This window comes from Exophiala bonariae, assembly GCF_035927105.1.
Source record: "Exophiala bonariae strain CCFEE 5792 chromosome Unknown scaffold_6, whole genome shotgun sequence".
NCBI lineage: Eukaryota > Fungi > Ascomycota > Eurotiomycetes > Chaetothyriales > Herpotrichiellaceae > Exophiala > Exophiala bonariae.
Window position 1 is genome coordinate 444995 of NW_027042481.1, and position 12319 is coordinate 457313.

At 48.1% G+C, this 12319-nt stretch overlaps 3 protein-coding genes across 3 annotated transcripts; 1 reads left to right on the forward strand and 2 right to left on the reverse strand.

Moving 5' to 3' along the window:
* Positions 1 to 420: 420 nt before the first annotated feature.
* LTR84_011620 (uncharacterized protein) lies at positions 421 to 1777 on the forward strand (the record flags this gene model as incomplete). The annotated part of the gene is made up of 2 exons (XM_064855149.1): positions 421 to 565; positions 618 to 1777. 2 exons carry the CDS (start codon positions 421 to 423, stop codon positions 1775 to 1777), a joined length of 1305 nt encoding a protein of 434 aa, XP_064708738.1.
* Positions 1778 to 2882: 1105 nt separating this feature from the next.
* LTR84_011621 (uncharacterized protein) lies at positions 2883 to 7283 on the reverse strand (the record flags this gene model as incomplete). Its single annotated transcript, XM_064855150.1, has 10 exons — positions 2883 to 3882; positions 3932 to 4461; positions 4641 to 4684; positions 4737 to 5301; positions 5351 to 6044; positions 6096 to 6697; positions 6750 to 6804; positions 6858 to 6973; positions 7027 to 7104; positions 7155 to 7283. 10 exons carry the CDS (start codon positions 7281 to 7283, stop codon positions 2883 to 2885), a joined length of 3813 nt encoding a protein of 1270 aa, XP_064708739.1.
* A 1602-nt stretch (positions 7284 to 8885) lies between these two features.
* LTR84_011622 (uncharacterized protein) lies at positions 8886 to 10891 on the reverse strand (the record flags this gene model as incomplete). Its single annotated transcript, XM_064855151.1, has 4 exons — positions 8886 to 8970; positions 9027 to 10228; positions 10275 to 10657; positions 10708 to 10891. 4 exons carry the CDS (start codon positions 10889 to 10891, stop codon positions 8886 to 8888), a joined length of 1854 nt encoding a protein of 617 aa, XP_064708740.1.
* Between the last annotated feature and the right edge of the window lie 1428 nt (positions 10892 to 12319).

Below are 12319 nucleotides of genomic sequence, written 5' to 3' on the forward strand. Positions count from 1 at the left end.
TAATTGGAAATGGTGACTCGTTAGGTGTCAGCTGCGCACCTTTTGACACGGATGGTCTTTCATTTTCTGGAGCGGAATACTCCGATCCGCTCGTATTGCATCGCCCGCACACCCCCAAAAGGTCGGGAATCCAACGCAATATCCTAAACAAAAGAGACCCACCCCAATGGCTTTATCGGCTAGTGGGCGCGTCTAGATTAGCCTCGATAAGACCCTCCTATCGTTGATCTTATTAGTTGACCGATTCAAACAAGGGTAATTCACGACATCTGCATCCGAACAGGGCTGGGCGTTGGCACCCCCATTTCCAACAAAACAAACCATAATGTCCAAATAGTTCTACCGGCTAAAACAGGTGGTCTTTTCCACTGAACACTCCTTTGCGCAAACTAGTTGTCTCCTCGTCGTGAAGCCGCGACCATGATATATGCTAAATTGCAAATTTCCGCACCCACTGGCGAGGTTACCACCTCGAGTGGTCGACATCGAGTTAGTGGACGATTGAGCGTTCTGGACGACTCGGTCAGACGACATGGCTTTGATACTGTCCAGCTATGCTTTCGAGGTAATTTCTGTTCAACAATAGTCTTCACAAGTATCTAATCGGTGGACCTCAGGCGTAATCGCATCATGCATAGGACAGAAGACCTGCCTCGAGGATATCATCACTCTAACAGACATCAAAGCCGCTGGAGATTTCCGACCGCATATGATTTCAAGCCAGAAGTACTCTACCAAGGGCCACTATGTGGACTTCTTTTTTCAGCTTCCTACCCATGCTTCACCCGCTACTGGTTTGATCAAGACGCTCCCCCTAACCACTATCGTTGAAGGGAGCACTAGTGTAACCCATTCGACAGCGATGAACGACCGACAAGTCATCCAGGGCGAGTGCGAAGTCTCGTATTGGATTGAGGCGCAGTTTCGCTCTCGTGGTGAACAAGTTGGATCTCTCAACCAGCCTGTCCGGATTTCTGCCATCTATCCTGATCTACAGCTTTCGCTATCGCATGGAGAGCCACTGACAATTCAAGCATCTCCTGACCTACTCACTCGGTGCAAGTTGCAGAAGTGTCCTACATTGTCGGTCTCAATGTACGAACCAAATATCACCACCAAGCGAGATCCAGGGACTGCAAAACGACAGATCAGCATTCCAATTGCAGTAGCAATTGATTGGCAAGAATTGCCCCGCGGAAACGATCACTTTGACTCTCGTCAGTCCTTCAAATGCTCGGTGGAGGCAAAGTGGCTTGTGAAAGATCGCTTCTCCATTGCCCCTGTGCGAGGAAAAGATCGTATACTGTTACGTGGAGAGGTTATCCACCGGACATCAATGGCGTCCGCGCAGAAATCGAATATTCTCTTCCGCCCACTGCCCTTGTACGATGATCCCAACATGAAAAAGGGCGTCCACAAACGAGCCTCGTACATTGGAGCCTCCGAACTCGAACTATGCGTTCCTTCTGCGATTTCGCAGCCATCGCTATGCTGGAACCATTTTTCGCGGGCATACGCGCTCGAACTGTCACTGACCTTTCAAAACCTCCAAGGTGCGTCAAAATACAAGGTACACAGTGTCATCCCGGTCAGTGTGGCTACACAGGACGTAAGTGTGGAGAAACAAAAAGATGAAGCAATCCTGAGCATCGTTGAGAGCGAATTGGACGGGTTTGATGGGGAAGAACTTGCTGTTGACCAGCGTGATATGCCGGAGCCACCAAACCAGGGCCAAAGATTGACGACGAGAACGCCTCCACCAGCATACTTCCGATGAAGATGGGCACAGTGAGATTGACATGCTTCAGAGCGAACAAGCCCAGACGGTCAGGCGGAGCCCACTTGCCTGAGCAACGCAATCCCGAAGAAACATCATCGAAACATTCCACACCTTCTAGATGTTTCACAATACCGGATTTATCCACCACCAAAGTTGGAATAAGCCGACAATCCCAGGACTGGGGGCGAAGTAAACGACCACTCTCCAACCAGTGTGTCGGTCATGTGACCCGAACCATATCCTCACCGACACTACCCAGCAGGGACAGCCTGGCTGAAGCCGCACAAAGCGATCCTCGTACACCTTCAGTTCCCAAATTCCACAAAGTCTGTCGCAGAGAGGACCACAAGTAACAACCTCGTCACGGACGCTTCTTGGGCCCAGATCTGGGACGTCGGTGTTCCCAGGTGACCCGCCCGCTCCCCAAAGATAACTCGGCTGTTTTCTCGGACCATCTCCCCGGCCGCTCTTGGCCCCAACAAACCTGCGTCAACAATTGGAATACGGCGCGTGTGTGCTGTCCCTGATTCAATGCGGCGCCAGGCATGTTCGCTCAGATTCGGTTTCATGTCTGCCAGCATATCCAGGTCCGCTTTCGCCGAAGCCAAAACAGCCGGACTTAGCCGGTCGCCATGAGGACGAGTATTCTTCTCAAATAGTACTTCCGTCTGGAGACGGATTAACGCAACCATGATACTTATGAAGAATTGAGTGCGATAAATGACATAACTCAGGCATCATACGATTGGGAATTTGGTGGCATTTGTTTAGCAACTAAATGGCAGTTTCATAGACGGTAGAGCTTGGCGTTTCTCGGAGAGGCCTCATACGGATTGAGCATTAGATTTCTGATGTAATAGCATAGCTTGCATCATAGACTGGCATAAGGGTCGCTCGCCGAATGGATGAGAAATCAAGACTGCAACCTGCACCTCCCCAATTCATAGGGCTATCGGATAAATTTTCTATAATTAGTGAGAGCAGAAAAGTAGACAGCGCAGGTGTCTGTGATGAAGAGTTATGTAAAGTCGTCTTAGTGAAGGAGGAGAGAGCGCTCAAGCTCCGAAATGCTGAATATAATACAAAGAGGAACAAATCAACATCACCGGTCGAGGGCCTGTTCCTGGCACATTTGCCAATATGCGCCTCTCCTCCGCAAAAGTTCATTATGCGTGCCTTGCTCCAATATTCTGGAGCCTCGTCCCACCTCGCTTTCCCCAAAGACGAAAATCACATCAGCCTTTTGGATCGTCGCAAGTCGATGAGCGACGGCGATGACCGTCATACTGCGTTGTCCGACCAGGCGTTCGATGGCCGCTTGCACGAGCTTTTCAGACTGCGAGTCTAAACTCGATGTCGCCTCGTCGAGCAGGAGAAGCTGTGGATTCCGCAGCAATGCACGTGCCAGACATAATCGCTGCTTCTGGCCACCACTCAGTGCGGTCTGGGTAGCAGATCCAAGCGACGTGTTGTAGCCATCGGGCAGAGAGATGATGAAGTCGTGGATACTAGCATCCTTGCAGGCGTCTGTGATTTGCTCCTCGGTAATGTCAACTTTATCCAGGCCGAGAAGCAGATTTTCCCGGATTGTGCCATCAAACAGTCTCGGTTCTTGTGACACCAGTGAGAGCGCTTGACGATAGGAAACCACTTCAATGTCATTCATATCCTGGCCATTGAATCGGATTGTCCCGGACGTGGGAGCGTAGAATCGTTCTAGTAGCGAAATGACCGTGGTTTTGCCACAACCGGATGGCCCCACAAAGGCGACAAACTGACCACTATCGACTGAAATGTTAAGATTATGATAGATTGGACTATCCCGTGTGGGATATTTGAAAGCCACGTCTTTGAATTCGATGCTGGCGCCAGTCTTGATATCGGATAGCTCAAGAGCTTTGCCACTTACTTCTCGATTCTTCCTGGTCTGGACCTCTGTCCGTAAACTCAAGATACGATTGGCAGCGGCGGTCGCCTGTGCAATATTTGGTGCGAAGCTGAAGAACTGTCCAGCACCTTGTGCACCCTGTACAATTGCGATATAAACAACGAAATACTGAACCACGTTGTACTCTCTTGTGGCGAGTAACTGGCCTCCATACCTGTGATCTTGTGAGCTGAGATGAGGGATGTCTATCAATTATGGCTTACCAGTAAGTCAAGGCAATAGCACAGAGCTCCACGCTATCTGACAGTGCGAAAACAAGAGAGGCATATGAAGCCTTTTTCGTCGCCTTTCGAATTTGATCTTGCAACAAGTCCGAGTATTTATTGATGATGGAGTTTTCCATGGTCAAGGAGGTCACTGTTCGAAACGCGCCTATAGCCTCTGTGGCAAATTGAGAGCTATGCGCGAACACTTGTGCATTCCATTCTTCGAATTTGATCTCGAATCCAAGGCGAACGAAGGCTGCGATGAAAATGACCGGCAAGGCGGAGAAAAAGGTCACGAGCGTGAGCTTCCACCCGAAGGAGAATGCAATCGCAATGCAACCAATCATGTTGAACATCGAGATCAGTGGGAATACACCATTCAATCCCAAAAGCTCATGCAGTTGTTTAGGGTCTGTAGACAGCCGCGCCATAAGTGCTCCTGACGCATTGGATTCTTTGTCGAAGAACGATACGGGGTTGTTGAGCATGTTAGTAAAGTATTCTCGTCGATAAGCCGCGGACACGAACTGATAACGGTCAGTCTCAAATTCTTGTTCCGTTTTCGACAGTGACTTACGACTGCGAGATGGTTTGACACCCATCCCAGACACAAGTAGCATATTGAGATCCCGATTGCAAGGACGAAGAATATCAGTGACCAAAACTCACTCCTTTCCTTCAGTCTGCTGCCCGTGAATTGAAATACCTCGATGAGCTTTGCAAATATCCATGATTGCAGAGAGAATGCAGCTGCGGCTCGTTAGCAGTTTGTTGGCAAATAGCGTTGGCGGTGGAAACTCACACCCAGCGCCCATTGCTGAAACCATGATCATGACGTAAAGTCTCCAATGACAACGTTGCTCGTAGAGGAAAAGCCCAAAGGAACCGAAGAAACTCCTGTTCTTCCACGCAAACGCTTCTTCCAAGTTTTCTTGCTTCAAGGACTGTGTTGTATCTCTCCTCGCCAAGGTTTCCGCGTCGTCAACCCCATCCATCGCGTTATCCTTAGGAGCAGACTCATTCTCAAGCTGTTGTGCTTGCACAAGACCGGCATATATGCCATTGGGCATCGACAAAAGTTGATCATGGGTCCCTTCTTCCATATTCTTGCCATCACGCATGACGATGATCTTGTCAGCTTTACGGATTGTAGAGAGCCTATGGGCGATAACAATTGTGGTTCGGTTCAGTGAAACACGTTCGAGAGCCTTTTGGACAATTCTTTCTCCCCGAACATCGATCGAGCTGGTCGCTTCGTCGAGAATCAGGATTGAAGGCTCCCTAATAATGCTTCTAGCTATCGCTAGCCGCTGACGTTGACCTCCACTTAGTTTGATCCCACTCTCGCCCACCATGGTGTTGTAACCCTGTAGAATGTCAGTAAAGAATGTGAAAGAGCCGAACATCTGTGCTTACATCGGGAAGTTGGAGAATAAACTCATCTGCAAAAGCTTCTTCACACGCCTTTTCAACCTTCTCACGCTTTACACGCCCATCAGAATGTTCCCATTTAGTTCCTAATAAACCAAAAGCGACATTTCTGAAGATCGTATCGTTGAAGAGAAATGGTTCTTGCTGTACAAGACCGATCTGTGACCTCCACCACTTTAGTTTAGTGGCACTAATATCCGTACCTCCAACAGAGATTGTGCCTTGATTGGGAATGATGTTGTCTGGTTGTGCTGCTTCAGCCTTCTCACGAGATTCTGTAGCTATCGCCGTATCCGTTGCTGTGTCCGTTGCTGTAGTCTCGTCTTGGATCTTGGGTTCCTCAGTTACTTCGTACCAGCGCTCTAGCAATGCCACGATCGTACTTTTGCCCGAGCCAGAAGGTCCTACCAATGCATTTGTCTTTCCTTTCAAGAAAACTGCGTCGAAATTCTTGAGTATTTGGACATTTGCTCGGGTAGGATAGGAGAAGAACACGTTTTTGAATTCGATATCTTCGTGTGCAGATACTTGGGCTTCGTCCAAGCCATCATACGAGACCACATCAGAATCAATCATGGAGAAGAACGTGCTAGAAACGCTGATTGCCTTTGTTATGGCCATAATCGGGGCAGCAATTGTGCCCAAAACAGCCACCACGATCAGAACAGAGAAGAAAACTCTGGGCAAATTGTCAGTACCATTTAGGAAGGAATGGGGTGATTTAACCTACATGATAACAGTGGATACGTCGTGAATATGTCCGCCGCGGTAGAGTTTTATACCGTACCAGAAGGCAAGGGCAAAGCTAGAATACATGGCAAAGAATATAGGGGCGAGTTGAATGCCGAATTGTCGAGATATTTTCATACCTGTGTTTTTAGAGTGTTCAACACTATCATAGTACTTTTTCGTCAATTGCTCTTCCGCACCGAGTGAAAAGGCTGTGCGGATCGAGCCAAACACTTCCCCAGCTACTGATGCAGCCTTCGCATCGGCTTCTTCGAGTTTCTGAACCAGTTTGATGACGATTGGAGTCGTTATGCTGTAGACCACGAGCACAAATACTATGGCTGAGCTTGTTACCAAGGTCAGAGCCCAGGAGTATTTGAAAGCAATGACATAGGCGGCGATTGTCAGAGCTATCGAGGAAAAGAGCAAGTGTAGTTTGTCCGATATGCTTAGTTGGATGGTGTTTGCCGATGATGTGACAGTATTCGCAATAGTTCCTGCCGAAACCTGGTCAACTTTCTTGACTGGTTGTGCAAACAATGCTCGAACGTAAGCAAGCCGCAAATTCGCAGACACACGAAGGCCAGTAGTGCGAAAGCAGAACTACGGGGTTGTCAGTAACTGCGTGGTGAACGAGTAAAATCTAGGATCTCACTATAGAGAAGTAAGTAAGTACGAACTTCCCGATGAAGAGGTAAACGATATACAGGCTAGGCGGTTTGGGTTAGAAAGACGCGGCTCTCGTAGATAGACTTGCACTTACGCGTTCTTGTTAACAGCAGCCTTGAACCGACCTTCCGTGACTGTGCTGCCAGGAACAAAGTATCCATTGAAATCGCCAACAAGCTGTCCGAAGACAATATTCATAATAGGGAGTGTCTATGAGGCGTGAGCGAAATAGTCGCTTTCGATCGATTGTTCATTAAACTCACCACTCCTGCCCCGAGGGCGCTGCAGAGACCGACAAGGAGGAAGAGCCCATCTTGCCTTGTGCGAAAGGAGAGTATGCGCTATCATGGATGAGTAACGCATGAATCACAGAGGATTGAAGATAACGAACCCAAAAGTTGCTGACAGGAGCCTTCTCTGGTTCTTCTTTCTTGTCTTTGATGGTGAGGGCGGTTTCCTCAACGTCGTTGGCAGCAATCCTAGCCTCAGCAGAGGGCACTTGCTCCCCAGGAACACTCATACTCAAGTGTCGTAAGAATCTTGTGCTCGACCGAAGGTTGACATCATCAACTGCGAGCGTTAAACAAAGAAGCTACGTGAATGCGAGGAAAAGATGTTTTATTAAGAGTGACAACTGGCTCTTCTGAAATGCCAGGGCGTCCTGATTAGTGTTAGCTAATAAATAGAAGCGAGGCGAAATGCCTAAACGGATACGTCAAAAATCGAGATCACGGACCACGGTTGGTGGGGACATAGGACGTGGAGAAAAGTCGAGGTTTAAGATGACTGCAGATTAACTGATGCCTGATGGGCTGGGGGCACCACTTTAACGTAGGCTGTTAGCCTGGAATCTACCCCTAGGTGCGAGGTTTTCTTGGTCCTGCCAAGGTGGGTAAGTACGAGGACAGATAGGGAATAGGGACTTTCTAGACCAGCAACTTAGGTACCAAGAGCGCCATGGAGTAGGTTAGTAGCAGCCTCTCAGCCAGTACTTTTGCTGGTGCCTAAACAGTGATTCCAGTGACCCCATAGAAACACGAATATCGGTAGGCACGGCGCCGTGATAACCTTGAGGGATGGAGGGCGTATCATATCCGAAGTACATGCAATTTAGAAGGAAATGATATCATGGCCACGAGGAAGCTCGTATGTAATCCACTTAATGGAGGAGCAATACTCGGTACAGTGATTCGGTGTTGCAATATTCAAGTGCATTGCTACTTCGTAATAGTAACATCTCATTCTTGACCATTCAAATTTGGGTTTGTCCTGGGTGTCTTAGGTGTGACTCAAACTCATACCCGTCCGCGGAGGCCGAGAGTCTTGGTACTAGACTCCCTGTTGTGTACGAAAGCGTACACGAACACGAGTACGAGTACGATTATTTGTATTGTGAATCACATATGGTGAGCGAGTCGATATTTGCTCGAGGTACCATTTGTTGTCGTAAACTGTAACCATGATAGTAGTACAGACGTACGTCCTTGCCTGAGGGTCTGTGACATCTATTTCTTCGAGCTATTCCTCACCTAAATCCAAACAACCCTGATTGCCAAGTACCTCGTAACCTGTCGTATTTAGGTCCCATCCCAGCTAGCGTAGTTGCCTGGCATTCTGCCTCACCACTTCGCTTGATAGTCCTAAGTCTTCGACTCGTCCTTCGTGGGCACTAAACCATGATATGGTCATGTACTATCGAAAGGTGTCAGAGCATTTAGGAAATGAAACTGAATAGCGGGCGCTGCGGCCGTAGATTATTTTATTTCAAGTACCAGATTTACAGCTGACTTTGATGTTCAATTGTCTTCAGGCTCTGAAACGAGAATCCTATGCCTTTACAGATCACCCTCGAAACTATTGCCAGCATCGGTAGCCTAGTGATTAGAGCGTATCCCATCCACCAGCGCGCCTAGGGCTCACCTTTTGTTGTCACTTTTTTCTCGGAAGCATGGCATCCACTGTGGGAATTGATGCCAGGTAAAGGGAGATGTTTCCCCCCTCGCCAGTTCTATTACCTTTATCCCATTCAACGGATTCATCGATTAAACCCCTTAAAAAAACAAATATATGTGTATCATATGTCTTTGGCTCACACCACACACAATAGCACGGAGGCTAACAACTAGGGTCGCTCGAAATTGAGATTTTCTGATGAGCATGATGCATCCATGTCAAGCGATGGTTGCAAATCCCAACTTGTTGCGGCGCTAATGGTTACCGTTAGCCATGGGTCAATGCCTCCCCTTCGTGGAATCAGCCTTACCCTCCCTCAAAATTGAACAGACACTGCAAATTGTCAAATTGGCTGAATGTCGTGAACAGTTCTTCGAAAGTAGTTGGAGAAATACTAGTCGATGGTGACCCCAGTACCATGGAGGGATCCACGAAGGACTCTCCATATTGGCTTGGCTGCGACATCGAGGTTGGGTTTGCCAGTATTTTCTCAGTATTTCGGTTTGGCTTCGCACCAGAAGCTCTGCTTTCTAGTGCTTTCAGAACATCATCAAACAGCTTGTGAATGATCTCGGCGGCCCAGAATGTCTCTTTGAGGTGTGAGAGTATCATCATGTGTAGATTTAAATTATGGCTTGCGTGTTGTCGTGCCAGATTCTGGGATTTAGCAATCTCATAGAAATGAATTTGCATTGCAGGCATCATGGAGCTTATCAGCATATTTAGAGACGCGTCAATCATATCGCGCATCACGAGTGCGTTGAGGGTGGCAGTTGTTCCGGCAGCAGCATCCTTTGATCTCTGGATTGCGATTTGTTTTAATTGGCGACGATCCTCTGGGGGGAGGTGATGCGGCGTTGCAAGAATGTAACCGCGATGGAGAGCGATTATCACTGCGTTGAAGTAACATTTGAGATGTCCCACATGCAAGAATGTCAGCTGGCCCAGAGAGCTGTTGTCTGCTGGGAGGGTACTACAAAGTTCCATAATCTCGTTGTAGTCAAGCTCCAGTTGTGTTAACGATAAAGGGGGTCGCCTTGGTCTGTAGTGGAACAGCAGAATATGTTCTAGCTTGATTGATAAATGAAGTAATGTGATCCACAGAGTCGCAAGCCGGTCGAAATCAGGCGGCAAATATTTATCGCGTAAATCCAATGACAAGTCCTTTACATCAACCATTATGTCTGCGGCCTGTGGCATCTCCAGGTCAGAGTCGTCCAAATGAAGCCGCATTGGACGGCCAAATGCATAGGCGATCCAGGCATCTCGGTAATAGCAGGACCACCAGATTCTTCTCCAAAGAGAGAGCCTGGAAGGAGGGAACGGAGAGTCGGGAACTCTTGCATAATATGGTTCACGGTGGAGGCCAACACCATGACACAAATTAATTGCAATGCCGAGCCAGTGGCTGCAGCCATCGAGGTCTTCCAGGTCAACGTACCAGAATGCCAGGAGGATAGCTGATGATATAATCGAGGTCTTGTCACTTTCAGTCTGGGCGTCGTATATTGCCTGTCACTCATCAGCAGACAGCCTGGCTATGATGTTCAACTGGTACCTTTGCATGTTGATAGCAATACTCCTTGAAAGATTTGCGCGACTTAAATCCGTGAGGCTTGATAGCATCTAATCGAACATAACTTGCAGCGGAGAAGAATAGCGACCACAACAGTAGGCTGCTGATGCTACTCAAGTCTTGTTTATACTGAGTAAGGAAACTTCCAGCATCAATAACAGGGAGAAATGGATAGACCAGGTTGAAGAAGTGGTGGATCAGCTCATCACAGATTGTAGCGGGTGGCAATGACGAGCGGGTACCGTCCCTTGCCTCTGACAAGTGTTCTCTCTGGTGAACAGTCCGTTTAATGATATATGTGCTTCCCTTGACTGGTCGATCTGGAGCGCAGATGTCTACAATGAAGTCAAGACCTTCAGCTTCACCTAGGAAAAGTCAGGTGAACATTATCATTGCCGAGGAGAGCAATTGGTACCTGCATGGTATGGCACGAGCACGGACTCTGTATGATCTGCGTCTTGATCTCCTACCTCCTTAACATGGTTTGCTCCTAAATTAGCCTCATTCTGTGTGTTGCTGTTAACTTGAGGGTTGTTTTCGCGTTCAGTTATGACCTCTACATTTGTGAGGTGTACTTGCTTATCGGAATGCTCCTGCATGTTCGAATTAGCATAAAATTTGTATAATCAGATCTCTGCTACACCACTAACCAATGTTGGACTTGGAGGAGACTTTTGATTCAAGTGCTCCGGATTCTGTCGAGGCTGGAGAGTTCGGTTTGGTTTCCTGCGAAGCAACATGTAAGAACTAGATTGAGAGCGCAGGTGAGCTTCACTTACACGCTCGGGGCCTGTCCGTATATCCTGCAACCAGTGCCATCGTGAGCACAGTTGGTGCAAGGAATTCCTTGCGAAGCAACATTACACCTCACTCTGCGATCGTGACAGGCCACACATGCTATCGCTGACCGTTTCCGCTTTTTGGCAACTGGTGTTGGCATCGTAGTACTGTCTCACACAGCACGACCTGGATAGGATGGGGGCTTGCCATTACAATACCGATATTTTTCTGGCTACCTCGGCGGGATCACCGCACTCTGATTCTTGATGCGGGGGAGATTGACAGAACTGCGGGAGAAGTCGAGATATGATATCTAGTGTGATTTGTGGCAGTTGGGACCAGCACACCTTTTGGTGGATCAACAGTGCGATGTGGATGCTTGAAAAGGCATCGCCGTTGCTTCGCCTGCTTGGTGATGCAATTTGCAAGGGTTATCTATACCGATTGGTTCAATAACCTCGGCCCCTCTGCGTATCATACTAGGGAGTTAATCCCATGAGTCTTAGTCCCGTGGTGCTCCATGCAGTATTTGCACTTCTCGATGGATATGCGGATTGTGTCTCGTGTTTCATCGAAATAACTAACTGACCAATTTTAAGGCTTAGACCCTACTGCAGATTGTTGGTCACCCAGACCGAGTACTCGTCAATACCCCGAGCGTGAGTGACCGTTTCCGGCAATGGTGAATACTTCCAAATATCGAGGTGAATCACCACCAGATAGTTGTTTATCTTGTTGATCACAGAAAGGACGACAATGCTGTCAACCTACTCAGCGATTGTAGCAGTCAAGCTGTTTGAGTCAGTAGGTAGTGGAGTTCACACTCCATGTCAGCTCGCCAATAGTCGAAGTGGCGACTTGACGAGCTGGGATTTCCATCACGGGTTACGATAAGCCTGTTCCAATTCTTGAGCTGCCCAAACCACGACATTAGGCATTATTGATTAATCAGTTTGTGTGTCCTGATTCCGGGGGTTACCTCTGCCCCACAAGCTGCTCCGCAATTAGGAGCTCAATGCGGAGAGGTGATTCAAAACACTGTACGAGCACCTCTTATGCACACTGTGAACAAACATTGCTACCACAGCAGATCCACAACTTCCAGCCGAGGCAGCCTACCTAGGTAAAGGTTGTGCTGCTCATTACCCACAGATAAGACTACTTATTGAAGAAGGTGGCAGAGTGTGGTTGTCCTATTTGCCTTCTCACAAGATAATAGTCCTGCTCATGTGGTTTTTGTTTCATTA